This window comes from Sabethes cyaneus, chromosome 1 (assembly GCF_943734655.1).
Source record: "Sabethes cyaneus chromosome 1, idSabCyanKW18_F2, whole genome shotgun sequence".
NCBI classification, from domain to species: domain Eukaryota; kingdom Metazoa; phylum Arthropoda; class Insecta; order Diptera; family Culicidae; genus Sabethes; species Sabethes cyaneus.
The window spans coordinates 8878852-8895839 of record NC_071353.1 but is presented as its reverse complement, the minus strand read 5'-3'; the positions used below and the strand labels follow the sequence as shown (position 1 = coordinate 8895839).

The 16988-nt window shown below is 42.3% G+C and overlaps 3 protein-coding genes across 3 annotated transcripts; 2 read left to right on the top strand and 1 right to left on the bottom strand.

Moving 5' to 3' along the window:
* Positions 1 to 4785: 4785 nt before the first annotated feature.
* Positions 4786 to 5635, bottom strand: LOC128745274 (pre-mRNA-splicing factor SPF27). Its single transcript, XM_053842306.1, has 2 exons — positions 5475 to 5635; positions 4786 to 5395 (listed from the first exon to the last, which is right to left on the bottom strand). The coding sequence occupies exons 1-2, from the start codon at positions 5547 to 5549 to the stop codon at positions 4805 to 4807; spliced, it is 666 nt and encodes a 221-aa protein (XP_053698281.1). The 5' UTR covers positions 5550 to 5635; the 3' UTR covers positions 4786 to 4804.
* Positions 5636 to 5991: 356 nt separating this feature from the next.
* LOC128745545 (60S ribosomal protein L4) lies at positions 5992 to 7909 on the top strand. The gene is made up of 3 exons (XM_053842623.1): positions 5992 to 6097; positions 6417 to 6843; positions 6900 to 7909. Exons 1-3 carry the CDS (start codon positions 6095 to 6097, stop codon positions 7766 to 7768), a joined length of 1299 nt encoding a protein of 432 aa, XP_053698598.1. The 5' UTR covers positions 5992 to 6094; the 3' UTR covers positions 7769 to 7909.
* A 3049-nt stretch (positions 7910 to 10958) lies between these two features.
* Positions 10959 to 11585, top strand: LOC128736975 (late histone H1-like). Its single transcript, XM_053831501.1, has one exon. The coding sequence runs from the start codon at positions 11037 to 11039 to the stop codon at positions 11583 to 11585; it is 549 nt and encodes a 182-aa protein (XP_053687476.1). The 5' UTR covers positions 10959 to 11036.
* Positions 11586 to 16988: the final 5403 nt, after the last annotated feature.

Sequence of the window (16988 nt, the reverse complement as noted above, 5' to 3'; positions counted from 1 at the left end):
TAAATGATTCTTTTGATTTGTACACTGACAACCTTTGGCTCCTCTGGCGCTAGTATATATGGACTGTGAGCGTTATGCTAGCGCCAGAAGCTAGCTGTTGTGAGTTTAGTGGAGAATTTTATACGCCTTTAGCGACATCATCACTATAGTTTCCCAATTAATTTGACATAAGTTTTATCCAAGAAGGGACCTTTCGCTTGGATGTCTGTTCTCTGTGATAATAGGGTGAGGTTTCGCTAGATCGAAGATTCCTGATAAGCTACTGAGCTAATTAAAAATGCTTGTCTTTTTTCCGGAATTGAACCTGCCATCTTTTGATCCATAAGTACTCACCGTATGATTCGCCCCATTTGCATTTGCAGAACAGACAGTGAGAATATCTTTACACCTGAAGCCTAGCCCGCCTAGCATGAAGCAGTCGATAATGGACAAATTTTTGCTGTCAGCCGAATTGCGAAATTCTATGATCTGAAAGTATGTGTGCAGTGAGCCGAAAGAAAACTTGGTAGAAGTTTGTAAAGCCACTTTAACACCCTTAAGCAGTTTGAAAGTAGTTTGAAAGCTGTGAGCCTAATGAAAGCTTCCACTCTAAACTTTAACACCTTTAAGCAGCCGTAAAACGGTTTGATGTTTATGGCTGTTTAGAAGCAAATTTTTTAGTATAAAAATCCGCTATTAAGCTTGTTTGTCAGCTTTTAGGAGAGAACTGGTTTGAAAAACTTAAAGTAGCTTAAACATCGCTTATTCAAACACCATTTAAGTGCTTACTTTATGCAGCTTTGATCGCCTTAGACCCCGTACAGAGTAAACGCGACACGACTTCGCTCTCATGTTGCTAAATGCACAGTCCTGCTTCGGGCGAAAAAGGGCTGCGCGTATAACTACGGCAAGAAATGTCGCGTCGCATGTCGCTTGCACTTTGTGCCCTTAAACCAACCCGTAAACAGCAATTGCTCTTGCAATTCTTGTTACTTGGGATGTCGCCACTCTGTATATAGTCACTCTACAGAGGAGTGCTATTCGCTACTGTGTTACCTGACTCACTGCGAATATGCGTTGTGTTCGCGGGATCGTGTTGGTTCGAAAGGTTTCGAAAAATATCGCCCTTGTATCGAAAATATCGTTAATTTTGATCACTAAAAATAACGTACCTAAAGTTATATTTCGAATGCCAGTAGTACGCAATAATTGTATTGTGAAACTGAATTGTTATTTATGCAACTTTTTACAAATTAAATGCAATAACAAAAGCACAACTTATAAAAAAAATCGTTTGTTATCGATGCAGTTAATATATGCATTATAAACGAATAAAACGTACGGTTACGTTTTATTTCAATAATACGCATATTCGCAGTGAGTCAGGTAAAACAGTAGTGGGCACAACTTTCGGACAATATTGTGCTTCCCGAGAAAATATTTCGTTTTTCAGCTTCATATAGTTGTGCGCAAAGGTAAATCATGTATTATTGACAGTGTAAGCACGTGTAAGTTTTCTATGTTTATGCTCTTATTCTTTGCTTAAATAACATTTGTTTTGTTCTATTACGTACAGACTTACAAACAACACAGTTACAATGTCTTACGTTAACCGAAAATGATAAAATTTAAATGCTGATTGCGTTTGTAAAAAATTTGTCCATGTTTGAACGGACAAACACGAAGCAAGCTACCCTAGCATTCAGCTGATGAGCGAGAGAGAAATATTGTTGCTTTTCTCATCACTCTTGCGTTGACAGTTTCTTACGAGATTTCGTGTGAGTGTAAAAGAGATACTTTGACTGCGAGCAACTAGAACAGAGCTGCGCGCAACTGTTAGGCGCACAACTAAACCTACGAAAGAAAAATTTTAGATAATAATCGCAATATTTAAACGCTTTTGGCAACTTTGCTAACGTGCACTTGACAGTTTTAAAACAACAATCAAGGAGGGAAATCAACGGGGTGCTATCCCTGCAAACGGTGTTTGACAGTCGACTTAACGAAAGGCGCTATTGCAGAAAAAGCGCCCTCATGACAGGTAAATTTGCTACCAACATTGTCGAGTGAAACGTATGCAGCGACTGGCTGCTTCTTTTTCGCATGTGCTGAGTAGAGTGACTATATACAGAGTGGCGACAATGTCAAAATTGGAATGATAATTATCTGTCAGTGTCATTCCAATCGAGCAGACAACCTATCCAACGCGTATGCAGGAAAGAGAAAGAAAAACCTAGGATAAACCGCATTGCATACATTTGGGATGACTTGGCGCCACTCTGTATATAGTCACTCTAGTGCTGAGATGTTGGCGACAAAAGCATGGCATCCATCGCAAGCCCCTGGGCAAAATGTCAACTTGACGTGAGCAGAGTTGCCAAAAGCGTTTAAATATTGGCGGCTAGTGGGTACAACTTTCAAAATACGTTAGCATGCCTTTGGCAACTTTATACACGTCAAGTTGATATCTCCAGCCTTGGTTGTTGTTATAGAATTTTCAAGCGTACGTGAGCGGAGTTCCCAAAAGCAAATAAACATTGTCAAAAAGTGTACCCACTAGCCACTACATGAGCTAAGTTGCCAAAAGCAGATAAACGTTTTTGAAAGGTGTACCCACTAGCCGCCATTACGCGCGTGAAGAGGTGGATAGGGCTTTCACTAGCCGCCATTAAGCACGCGAAAAGGTCGATACCAAAAGTCGACTACTTAGTCCAGCAAAGTCATACTCGACGTGACTTACAGTGTAGGGCACGCTATGTCCGAAGGCGCTTATTATTTAACCACATTTAACTTCCAAGCACCTCAGATTTCGCTTCACAGGATGTTCAGCATCTTTGGCTCGAGCAGCACGTTCCTCACAGGATGTTACTATTGATCAAAACGATTAATTTAAAAAAGGTCTTAAAATATTCTATCTTGGGTTTTTTTTGAAAAATTCAATTTTTATGTTTATAGGGGTAATAGGGGCATAATGAGCATACGGGGCAAAATGGGCCACCGTTCGTTTGGGCATATTGGACAATCAATTTCGCTAATTTGATTAATGAACTTGTTGATAATGTTCTTAATAAGCATCTCAACAAAAACTGCATCCAAATTCGCTGACATGTCTGAGATATTGAGAAAAAACTCGACCCGACTCAGGATTGTAAAAATACTATAAGAATTGCAACCCTCAAAATAAGCTCTATAGCTATTTGTTGCGTGCTCTGGACTTCTCCACTCCATATATGGTTACTATTACCATATATGAACAATCGCTATGTATAATTGAGATATTTTTTTGTTTTATCGCGTTATTATAATTATTTTTGATTAGCATAGCTGTAAGGGGCATAATGAGCACACCTGGCAATGTATTTGTACATAACCAATAAACGCTGGAAAGTAATATAAACATTAAAATGACACAGTCAAGTATAATGCTGCGTGATTGCACGCAACAATCAGCCCGAAAATAGCGGTTACAGAGCAAAAGTGGTGTCTTTCATCTACCTGCTACTTAAACCACCATGTTGCCTATGTTGTTCAACTGAAAAAAATCGGGAAATAAAAACAATCATAAAACAACCGCTAAATGAAATGAAAATAGTCACCATTTCTCTTTTCTTTGTATTGATATAATCTTTTATGTTATTTTCTATTAAAAACTGGCTAAAATGGTAACTTCAACTGAAGTGCCCATATTGCCCCGTATAGTGGCCCATTGTGCCCCGTATGGTTTTTGAACGAAGCAAAAAGTATCATTTTTTAAACATTCCAATTTGATGGCTGTTTATAGTTAATCAATATTCTAACATTGTTAATTTATCAAAGACATATCAAATCGTAAGTTTATGGCAATTACCAGAATTTTGATTACGCGCTACATGTTTTATGGCGCGTTTTGCTTAGGTGGCCCATATTGCCCCTACCACCCCTATAGGGCCATACGGATTATTCCCTCTCAACTGATCTTACCCGGTATAATCGACCACCTCCGATTTCAACCAAATTTGGTATAATACCACATTCAATTTCTCGAAGTTTTATACGGATTGATCAATCCCCCTCGCAGTGCCGCTTCTCTATTTTTCTCAGATTTTCGAAAAACAAACTCATTTTTCACTGCATGTCGCTGCAAGGAGGATTGCTCAGTCCGCACAAAACTTTGGGAAATTGAATGTGGGGTTAGAATGAGCAATTATACCAAATTTGGTTGAAATTGGAAATGGTCGATTACAACAGGTAAGATCACTTGAGAAGAAATGACCCCTTTATTGCTGATTGAAAGGAAAATTGTACCATCCAAAGAGCAAAATCGCTCATAAAAGTGCTATTTTACATTAAATCGTATCGGGATCTTCGGCGCACTTTTTCGTTGCATTCCAAGCAATAAGTGCGCCGAAGAAACCGAAACGATTTAAGCTGAGATAGCACTTTTATGAGCGACAATTTTCCTTGCAATTAGCAATATAAACTTAAAAATTGAATTTTTCAAAAAACCCAAGATAGAATATGTTTTTAGACCTTTAAATACATTGTTTTGATCAATACTAACAACCTGTGAAGATAAATTTGAGGTGCATGCTCAAGTGGGCTCTTAGTCGATCGAATAAACATACCGACGAATTAGTAAATGCCTCTTTTAAGCTCTCAAAAAAGTTGTTGCAAAAATCGGGCGATTAGTAGACTCTAAATCAGGTGATTCAGCCTACTCGAACCTACTGATTAGGGAAAAAAATACCAGCTGAAAACATCGCAGACGAAAGAACTACGTAACAGGAATTGCGAGTTCTTCCATGAAAAAACAATTATTCAGTACGTAAGCCATTTATTTCGCATATTACATCACATCATCACCGTTGACCCCAGCACTCGGTAGCAAGCCTTTCTCGATTTTCTTCTGATAAATCCTTTCCTCCAGCTTAGCACAAGCTTGCTCAATTTCGTAGTTCTTCGACACCAGCATAACCCACTGTGCCTCCAAAGAGCGCAATTTTTCACCTCCTTGAGTTTGCTTTGATTTTCGCTTCCAGTTAACGTCCTGAATTTCCTTCTTGATTGCCTCCAGACGGGTCTGGGCTTTTGCCTGCATCGCAGTCAGCACCTCCAGATAGGACTTCCACATCTCACAGCCGTACTCCATCATCAGGTCTAGATTCATCGCCCGAACGGCTTGGTGTTCCAGCTGGGCCATCGAGTTGTCGACGCTTTCGGTCCAGGCCGATACTTCTGACATTTTCCCTGCGGGTGGCGGTGGAAGCTCGTACCGCTTCATGCTGAGAGATTCCATTGGTAAGCGGGTTTGGATTCGCTCGAATTCGGCCGTCATCAATTCCGTCTCGAATGTGGATGAGCTAGGTGCGGGTAGATGTTCCAGATAGTTTTTCGTTGGTCGATACCGACGGCATTCCTCTTCGACCATTGCAATGGCCTGAAAAGTCGGAACATAGTTGAGGCCTAAATACAATGCACAGAAAGTACTCCATTCACCATCGGTGAATTTATCTTACCGCTTCACGCACTCCAGGATCATCGTATCCAAGGTCTATATACGGCAGAGCATCAACAAGCACTTCACCGGCCATTTTTACAGTTGAATAACTTAAATTCGAAGGATCTTCGCGAACTAACAATGATTTAGTTCAACAATCAATTTCTGAGCTGCATCTCCTTTGAAGGTAAACAAAACAGTCTGCAGGGATGCCAGAGTGATCGAAAAAACAAAAGCATAAATCAAAGTGATAAAACAAAATAAATTGAATTTTGCTCGAGAAATTCTATTCCAAATCTGTGCACATTTTATAGAAGGATAAAAAATAGCGATTTTGTAGGATTTTGTAAAAATGAAAAACTTCACATGGGAACTAAATTCTCATCCGGTACATGTCTGACGACACTGAACAACTCGCATGCAGACTCGTTTCGGTATACTCGCCCATGCAGCAGAGAAACTTTCGCTTTCAATCCAGTGAACTGAAATTTCCGGTTTTTTGACAGCTCGCGAAAAGTGTCTTTTGGCTGTTTCCGCTTTCGCTATTTCTTTTTCAGTCCTCCGTGGCATGGCGGACGTGCTTTGAAGAGTTGAAGTCGTGGTTATTTTTGAATTTTGCAAGTGATATAGCAAACGAAAATGGTTAGTACTTGTATTAAATTATGCGGAAAGTAATTAGTTATCAAATATTTGTGCTGGTTTGCGGCAATTTTGCGAAATAATTGCTAAATTAAGATTGATGTGCGTGGTGACACCGGATCTGAAGCGTGTGTTGACATTCGGTGCTGTGTTTGACAGAACGGAAACAAATGGCTGGTGTGACCAGCAAGTTAGCGAAAATGCTTGTTTCGAAGAAGTGTTACGAATTATGAACAATAAAAATAATTGCAACGCAATAAGCATAGCAATTATAGTTGCATTATTACATTAGTTGATAACCTGTTTTCTTATTTGCTTCCAGAGTCTGACGGCATCTCGCCCGCTAGTCAGCATTTACTCTGACAAAAATGAAGCTCAGAAGGACAAGAGCCTCTCGTTGCCGTACGTATTCAAGGCACCGATTCGACCGGATGTGGTAAGCGAAGTTTCGCAGCTGATGCGCCGCAACAGACGTCAGCCGTATGCCGTAAGCGAAGCCGCCGGTCACCAAACTTCGGCCGAATCGTGGGGTACTGGTCGTGCTGTAGCACGTATTCCCCGTGTCCGTGGTGGTGGTACTCATCGCTCTGGCCAGGGTGCTTTCGGTAATATGTGCCGTGGTGGACGTATGTTTGCCCCGACTAAAACCTGGCGCCGTTGGCATCGCAAGATCAATGTCAACCTTAAGCGGTATGCTCTGGTGTCTGCCATCGCCGCTTCCGGTGTCCCAGCTCTGGTGCAATCGAGAGGTAAGTGATAGTATAAAAAAGTAGCCAAGCAGACGCTTATCCTTTGTTGCTTTCAGGTCATGTTATTGATGGACTATCGGAGCTGCCACTGGTTGTGTCGGACGATATCCAGAAATTCCAAAAGACCAAGCAAGCCGTTGTCTTCTTGCGTCGTTCTAAGGTGTGGGCCGATGTACAGAAGGTCTACAAATCGCAGCGACTCCGTGCCGGTCGCGGTAAGATGCGTAATCGTCGTCGCGTTCAACGTCGGGGACCGTTGATCATCTACTCCAAGGACGAAGGCCTACGCAAGGCTTTCCGTAACATTCCTGGAGTCGACACTATGAAGGTGAGCCGAATGAATTTGCTTAAACTGGCTCCCGGTGGTCATGTCGGTCGTCTGTGCGTCTGGACCGAATCGGCTTTCGCTAAGTTGAACAACATTTACGGAACCTGGAAGACAAAGTCCACCACTAAGAAGGATTACAATTTGCCGAACCCGATCATGGCTAACACCGATTTAGCTCGTCTCCTGAAGAGCGAAGAAATCCGCAAGGTCCTGAAGCCAGCCAAGAAGACTGTGCATCGTCACGTGCGTCGTCTGAATCCGTTGACCAACACAGCCCAGATGGTGAAATTGAATCCTTACGCCGAAGTGACCAAGCGTCGTGCGCTGTTGGCTGCCAAGAAACGCAAGTACGAGCGCATCGTAGCATCGTGCAAGGCTCGCAACATCAAGCTTTCAAAGAGTAATGCGGCATTCAAATATCTAGCTTCGGAGAAGAATCGCGAGAATCAGCTGAAGAAGAACAACGAGCTGCGCGATAAGAAGGATGCCGCAAAGAAGGCCGAGTCGAAGAAGAAGCATGAGGCAAAAGCCGCGGCTTTGAAAGCGAAGAAAGTTAAGAAGGCATCCAGCAAAAAAGCGGCGCCCAGTAAGAAGTAGATGCGCACCGACGGAAGGGAAAGCAGGTTAGGCTCTTGACAGTAGAAAGTCTATGGCTTCTTTTCAATTTTTTCCTGTTTAAATAATTATATGTAAGGGAATAAATGCTGGAAATTGTACTTCTGTGGTACAAGAAGCTAATGTTTTCATTGTTTGTATGACAGTTATAGTGAATTAAGGTGGATTTGTCCGTTTATGGTAGGGGGGATCATTGGGGTCTATTTTGCGAGTCGAGTGATGGACAAATCAGTTTTCATTGCGCTGCTATTTGGCGATTTGTAGTTACTTTAGTGTTAACCCTCTCTGTCCCATGGTAGCACAGGTGATCCATGACTTGCGACACCAAAATCAGCCGATAAAATTTTAAAGGTTTTTAAATATGGTTGTTTCTATCTTAGAACGAACGTGAAATGAGTTATAATGAGTTTGCATATTGCCGTATGTCTGCGGGTGCCACATCAACGTTTAGCTGATCCCTCAGAGCCTCCTTCAGGTCAACTGCCGTCGTCGAGGTTTTTACATTCGACAAGAATACGCTGCGACAACCCACTTGATCTGGTCCGTTTTGCCCAGGGACTGCTCAACCAGTTCCCTGTAGTTCGAGCTCTGGACTGTTGGGTCCTTTTTGAGCTCGAAGAGCATATCCCCGGCCTGAGTTCGGCGGGTCTTCACCACGTTAGCCCCAAGCTCCTGCAGGGTAACAAGTCACTCGTCGTATGTTCGAATCTCGGCTGAGAGAGATTGTTAGAGTCAATAGGGTTGTAGCCCTAGCCTAGCTCTGCAATTGTCCTGTATGTACTCTGACAGCTGGCTGCGAAGTCTGGTGAGCAGAAACAAAAAGTTGTAACGAATTCCTTTTGTACCGTCAGCAGCTTAAGCGCCACTCCCACAGAGTGAGAGGCTGCTGATGTAACTTTGAGTGCTCGGCTAGAGACTCTACCTCGGGCGGGTTGAATGTTCGGATATTCGAATCAAATTTGGCTTCTCCAACGATAGTTATGGGATCAGGACAATTGCCAGAACTGATAAATGGATTTTGGGAGCCGAACGAGTTTCAATAACAGTGCGAGCCAATTTCGGTTAACAAAAGAACACAAACTTTAGAGGCACACGAGCATTTTCAATGTTGCATTATATTCACGTGTTCTCCTGCCTAGCAGTAACAGGACTCTGTAGCTTAACTGTTACACATTTTCGCTTACATACTAAACATTTCGAATCTAAATGCTAAATCTATCTGTAAGCACCGGAATGAAGCAGCCGGTCCACAAACTTTTTCGCACGGCTGGGCTAGTCAATTCTACTAGCAAAATCGACGAATTTTACAGAGCGTGGTTCGAAGTTGTAACGTAACGATCGGCACACTCACCGATGAAAGCTCGCGTCAACCCCTTTGAGTGACTAGTAGCGGGTGGTGATGTTGAAGATTTCCCGAAAATTGCTAGCGATGTGCTTAACTCCGTATTCATGGGCGGAAACAAAGGGTGAACCGTTCTTACGCGCCCTTTCTGCTTACGTATGATCCTGGATTTGCACCCACGTTGAACGATGGGATTTTTCCTGTTCAACGGTTTAAACAAATTTTAACTGACGTTTGGTTTTTATGGTATTCACTTTGTTTTCTACGTTTAATGTAAGCCTTTTCTTGCGTATAAATTTTTAGCTTAATTACTAACACGCGGTAGGCACATTGGCCTAACTTCGGTTCAAAATGAATACTATAGCACTCTGTTAACTTAGTAGCAATCGCCTAACATATAGATGTAATCGTTTCACATAGAAACCGAGAGTTGTTATTTTTTCCTAACAGTTCATTCCAACATTACACTCAGTGGAGTTTAGGCGTAATCAATAGTTCTTCGTTCAAACTACGTTTTTCTGTACCTTCATTAAAGTCTTTCAATAGGTTATGGGCACTACGCATAAGGACCTTGCTCACGGAATACAGCAGTTTCGTGGAAACGTTGGTGAATATGAAAACTAGAGTTACCGTGTCAAGCTTTTCTTGGAAGCAGCCGGAGTCTCAGAAGTTCTAACTGAAAATATGCCAGTGGAAGAAGCTGAGAAGAACAGATTCATGGAAAAAGATCGCAAAGGAAAAGCGCTGTTGGTGAGCTGCCTAATTGACGGTTGCTTGGAAATCGTTAGAGAGAAGACAACGTCAAAACTAATGTGGGAAAGCTTGGAAACAACGTACGCCAAGAAATCGGTCATTAGTCCGACCCTGATTCGGAAGCAATTGGCACGATTTCATATGAAAAATGCAGCTGATATGAGAAGTCATCTCTTGGAGTTCGATGCACTTGTCAGAAAGTTGAAGACGGCTGGTGCTACTTTGGTGGAGGCGGATCTGGTATCGCAGCTTTTCTTAACACTGCCAGAATCGTATGATCCCCTTGTGACCGCTTTGGAAAATAAAACAGAGGCTGAGCTAATACTGGATTTAGTAAAGGAGAGGCTTGTAGCAGAGGAATCCAAGCGGGCAGACCCTCAGGAAGAGTACGTGGAAGAAAAACCGGCAGCGTTGGCAAAGGAAGGTCAGACAATGGTAGTCCAGGAGATAGGAGAGATTAACGCTGTAAGCAATCGAGGTGTGCACTTTAATGTGAAGGATATTTTGCTCGTGCCAGAACTGAGGGAGAATTTGATGTCAGTGAAGAAAATTACGAAAATGGGCATTGATGTAGTATTCTCGGGCGACAGAGCAGTTCTGGAGAAAGACGGAATTATTCTGGCCACAGGTCATCTTGTAGGAAGTTTGTGTGAAATCGAACTATTGGTGGATAATCACTGTGCGAATACCTGCGACGTGGAAACTGGAAAACTCTGGCATCGACGTTTACTTACTACGACGGGAATTAGAAACAAACCCTAATATCTGTGGTGCCAGTCTTCGATTCATTCGATACCCAGGTGCTAATAAACGCATACAATAAAATTACTTTAGGTAGTGATAATGGAAAAGTGTGTTTTACGTATTTGATGCCATTCTCTTACCTACATGAATGTTTTACCAATCATGATCGAGGTAGTAATATGTCAAATAAGGCATAGGTAAGCATTTCAGCAATCATATTTAAGCTGCTTCGTTCTGCTAGTCGGTATCATAACTCGTCAAAAGTCAACTATAATGGCTGCTACTATCCCTGCTGTTACTGCTCCTGTCGCAGCCTCACCAACTAAGGCACCAAAGAAAACCACAGCCTCCAAGGGCTCCAAGGACGACAAGAAACCAAAGAAACCATCGACGCACCCGCCGGTCAGCGACATGGTTTTGGGCGCTATCAAGGCCTTGAAGGAACGTAACGGATCCTCGCTGCAGGCCATCAAGAAGTACATCGCCGGCAACTATCTTTGCGACGTTGCAAAGTTGGCTCCGTTCGTCAAGAGGGCTCTGAAATCCGGTGTCGAGGAGGGAAAGCTGGTCCAGACCAAGGGAACTGGTGCTTCGGGTTCTTTCAAGGTTAAGACCGACGCAAAGAAACCAGCTGGCGAAAAGAAGGCTAAAAAACCAAAGAAACCAGCTGACAAGAGAAAGGTTGCCAATAAAACTGATGAAAAGGTCAAGGCTACTCCGGCCAAATCTGCCAAGAACGCTGCCGGAGTAAAGAATGCCGCTGCTTCCAAGCAGAAAGCAACCAAATCATCAAAGGCTGCAACCGAGAAACCGAAGACCCCTAAGCCAAAGAAAGCAGCTGCTCCAGCCAAAAAGGCCGCCCCGAAAAAGGCTGCTGCTCCAACCAAGAAAGCCGCCCCGAAAAAGGCTGCTACTCCAACCAAGAAGGCCGCTCCGAAAAAAACTGCTGCTAAAAAGTAAACGTATAACCGCTAGGTGGTAGAATCAAAAAGCAGTCCTTTTAAGGACTACCAAATTTTTATATGAAGAAATTAATTGTCTTTCTAATAAAGCTTTATTGAAAATTCATCAAAATTGTATCTCTCCGATATAATGTAGCCATCGTCCCAACTCATCTATATTCCATGATGTTTGCCAACTAATGAGCAACCTCTGACGCAAAGTTTCAAAAAATTTGTTATAAGCATTTGATCTACCATAACTAACGTTATCAGTCGCACGGCCAAAAAACGATCGAACATATAAGCATTCCAGTGCGGCGTGGAAGAACTTCGCCGGAAGAAAACGCCACTCCTGTAAAACTACGATTTTCAAACTTTAATTCTCAAAAACTACACAACGTATTGGAAAAAACTTTTTTTGTTTTGTTGGTAGAAGCTTGGCAAAGGTTTTGAGTTTTGTAAACTAAATACAGCTTGAGAAAAAACAAAATGAAGAAAAAAAGATGGCTGAAAAAATTAAAATTTGTCTTCTTTTTCCTTTTTCTCTGGCTGTGTTTCGTTTACAAAGTTCAAAAGTTATAAAAGTCTTTGCCAAGCTTCTGCCAAAAAAACAAAAAAAAAAGTTTGTTCCGACCCGTTGTGTAGTTTCTGAGAAAAAGGTAGGGTTTTTTCTAATTCCCGTCGTAATAAGGAAAACCATTCTAATTTTCATCATTTGTTGGACGGATTTAATCAATACTCCAAGTTTTTGTGCTGATTTGACTAAAACACACTTACCTTCCGATCCGTGAACTTTGAAATCACTGAAAAGCGATTATTAAAGCATATTATTGAAATTACGCAACTGACTTTATTTCTAAAATTCATCGTACCGTTTTAAAATCCGTCCATCAAAATTTTTCATCGTCCGAACTAAAAATCACAACAATGTTTACGAAGCTAACGGGCATGTATTTGTGTAGGACGGCATGACAAATGTTATTCTACAAAATTTCTGCAGGTCAGGCAAGTTTTCCTGGCTGTAGAATAAGGACAATGCCTTGCGTGAGTTATTTTCATTTATGAATGACGGAAATTAACACGATTAATCGGCATTGTCTTCTTCGTCGCACGAAAAAACGTTGGAAATTTGGCTGGTAGGACTTCTTTAATCATAAAAAGCATTTGAATAGATCTCAGCTCACTTTGATTTATCGCGTATGATTAACAACTAACTAAAATATTAGGGAATAACTAGTTTTGCTTTGTGTGTCATAAAAATGCTGATATTTTTAATAATTTCTGTTGGATAGGACGGGAGTAGGCAATTACGACGATGTAGCAACATACCCTACATAAAGTTTGAAAAGTTTGATTTTACAGGAGCGGCGTTTTATTCCGGCGAGGTTCTTCCACGCCGTACTGGAATGCTTATGTGCTCGAAGGTTTTTCGGCCACTTCCCGTGGTCGGATCACAAAATTAGTATCAAAATAAGCGGAAAAGACTGCAGAATCAAAATCTGAAATAAAAAAATGTATGACCTTTTCAAAAAATTTAGTCGTTTATGTCCCCTTAACTAACGGATCAGACTTTTCATTACCTCATTATGAGAAGGGACCCAAGCTTAAATTTTTTATCAGTTGAAAAACTCAAAAGTTTCCATATTTTCCCCAAGCGTCTCAGAGATGTTTTTTGGTCAGCCAAATTCTTCAACATGTTGAATTGTTTTCTGTCTAATCCTAGAGCCTTATCGTTGCATTAAAGGCGAGCTATAGAAAATTCCAGCAAACGAAGGTTCACTTGCAATTGAAGCTGACTCGTCACGAAAATATCTCTGAGCCGGGACAGAGTTTCTTGGCGAAATCGAGAGCCCATCAGTTAGGATATATATACCCAACAACTCCTATCCCTACCTTCTCGTGGCACTAGCCCGAAACACGAGCAAGCTTAGCGCGGGGATCGAGTAAACCATCCGGGTGGAAATTAAGGTCGTATAATGACAGGGAAAAAGGCATTGTGTTGTCTCGGCCCGTAAGATGGCATCACTCCGTCACGAGACACGGTAGCGTAGCCCTAGTAAGCCTACCTACCTAAACATTTTTACTACGACCGATCAAGAAAATCGACTTGGACCATTCGGCATAGACACAAACAAGGACAAGAAATGGACGCTGTCGCAAAGGCCAGAACCTGTGGAGCAACAAACGAACTAGAAACAGGCTCTGTAGTGATGAGCAGAATGCGAAATCGCGTAATGAACTGAAAGGCGATCAACGAAAGGATTTGTATGCTGAGGATTAAGGGCTTACACCACCATCCTAAACGTGCACTGTCCACACGAAGGTAGACTCGACGACGAGAACGCAGCTGGAGGCAACATATGACAGTTGTTCGCCACTGGACATAAAAATCATCAGCCAGCCAGCGATGCATCAACTTTGCAGCTTTCCGAGATCTGGTGATCAGAAACACTTTTTCCCTGCAAAGATATCCACAAAACCAATTGGAGATCACCTGACCAACGAACCCTAAACCAAATCGAACATATTCTCATCGATGGCCGGTGCGGATTCTTTACCTTGCGACAAAGCTGCTTTTCTCGGTTAAACATTTGGCAATTAAACAACCCGCGAGTTACCGAAAACTTCGCGCGCCTACTGAATGAAATTCTGTCTTCCTCTGTGGGTCTAAGTGCTTCGACCCTTGAAGAAGGATGGAGCAGGATACGATTGGCCGTCAATGAGACCGCACCCACGGTGCTAGGTGAAGAAACCTCAAGTGCATGAAATGATTGGTTTCACGGGCAACGCGAAAAAGCGATGGAGGGGAATAAAGAGCTTGGAAAAACTATTTATGCATTGCCGCGAGAAGGAATTTGGCCAAATATTGATTAAGGTAAGGGTGCAGAGACGAGGATAGAAACCTGGTCACAAATAAGTGCAAGGTTGTCGACCGGTGGAAGCAGCTCTTCGATGAGCATCTCAACACCGATATAACAGAAGGAGACGGAACGAAAGTTTACCTAGGAGTGCCTACAAACGATAACAGCGTTTCGGTTACAAATCTCGGACCGGAAATGACCGACTCACGGCAGAACTCTACAAAAATAATCAGGAACCGCAAGCAACGGCACTTCACTGGATAATTTCAAGAATTTGAAAAGAGGAGAAACAACAGGAGGAATGACTGAAAGGTGTGGTTTGTCCCATCTAGAATAAGCGCGACCGACTAGATTGCTGTAATTACCGCAGCATCACGTTACTCTCCCAGATTTGGTTACGTCGTCTATCACTAGTAGCAAGAGGATTCGTAGGATAGTACCAGGCCGGCCTTATGGAGGCCCGTGCCACTATGGATCAAATTTTCACTCTCCGACAAATTCTCCAGAAATGTCGGGAGTACAGCCTGTTCACACCCACACATCATATTTTCGTGAATTTCAGGGCAGCATACGATACAGTCGAGCGCAAACAGCTATGGTAGATAGTACACAAGAAAGGCTTTCCGGACAAATTGGCGCGGCTGATCGTAGCTACCCTGAAGTGGGTGAACGGAGACTAGGAGGATTAGACAAATATATGGTAGGAAGAGGCTTTAGTGAAAACAACGTTCGTCTCCCATGGACAGTGGCTATTGACGGTGATGAAGTGGATGTGGTTTATGGGTTCGTATATCTGGGATCTCTGGATTTAAACCTAAAGTCCTCTGCGGACTTGAGACAGTTACTTTGCTTACGGAGGATATGCGCACTACTTAGAGAAATTCCCATCGAAAACCTGGTGAAAGTTGGGACCATGGGCCGGCTGCACGACTCTACAGGGAAATCCGTTCTCTTCAAGAACGCCTCCGACCGGTACCAGGAATAGAGAAGCCAAACGCGCTAGATGGCTTGCCCAGGTTGAAACCGACTTGCGTGTGTCGAGACACTCAACGAATTGGTGACGAGTAGCCTAGAACCGAGTTCAGTGGAGAGGAATTCTTGATCTTGATACGGCAAGAGGCACCCGGTCTCTATGCTGTTAGAAGAAGAAATTCGTTTAGGCTGTTATTTAAAAACTTGTAGCTTTCTATTTCATAGAATACTTACTCTTCAGAACTTGGTTTCGACTGTTATGCCATGAGGTATGGTTCCCCAAGGACTTGGAGATTAATTTAGGATGCCAGGAGACTCACCGTTACGGTCCATGACATAAAACTTTCGAATGATTTGTGTTGTAGAAAGAAAGCTATATTAATTTCATATGAGCTTCAGTGAATCCATGAGCTAACGGTGACTAAGGTAGGGCGAGTGAAATGGGGAAATCTATTGAATCGAGAGAGAATAATTTGAAATAAGCATTTTATTACACAATCGATTGAAAGAAACATTTGCTTTGATGCGTAAGCTAACGCCCAACGCTACTCTGTTTATAATGTTGGATTCTTACTAAGTTAACTTTACATAGAATAGTATATGGCCATGGCCTAATAATTCTCTGTTTGAGTAGTTCCGATTTGCCCACAATCTGTCATGCAACTTAAAAGACAAACATGAAACCATTGTTCCACCATGGCATGGTTTCGACTATACAGTAAATGCTAGTTTACATCGATTTTATTCGCTTGGTGTTATCCGTCTTCATAATAACAATCACTGTAATAACTAGATGGCCAATTGAACATTAAGTTAGCTGTAAGGTACAGTTTATTATTACATTGTAGCTTTCTACGCAACGTATTACTATTGCACACTATTACAGTCGAAATCGGAAATCTGACCTAATATAATCTGGGTTAAAAATATGCAATTTACTGTGAGGAATGCTACATCTTTACCACGATATGAAAATATCCTAAATAGACTTATTGGATCGATTGATCCTATTATGAGTGAGCACGGCCTGACTAACGGATTAAAATTAAACAACCAAACCACATTTCCCCTCAAGATAAAGGGTCTACTTTGTACCGATCATTATTCAACGAGTTCTCCCGTCAATCACTCACTTTCACTCACATAAAATACTGATTGATGAACTTTTATTTCGTCCGGTGAAAGGGCCGTCCTGAGAGTTTCTGTTTTGTGTTTCGGATTTCGGTGGGTCATTCGGCGGCTAGACTAGCTTGGGTCTCAGCTCCGGTAGTTTGTAGTTGGCGAAATGATATGGTGGTTCCGTAGGGCTTACCGAGTCACTTCGGTTTTGCGCCGTTTGGCTCAGCGGATTTTGCTGCAGCTGTTGCATGAGGCTACCGCCCTGTGAGTGTGGCTGCTGAGCCTGATTGTTTGCGGTCATCATGAACGGCAGAATGGCTGTACGACCGCGTTTTCTACGTGGGAGTATTCCCTTGCGGGCCATGTAGAATCTGTAAGCGATAGGAAAGCGCACGTCAACGGATGTCGGTAGTAAAGCAGAATATCGATTATACCTTATTGTCGAAATCGGTATGCTGAACATGTCGCTA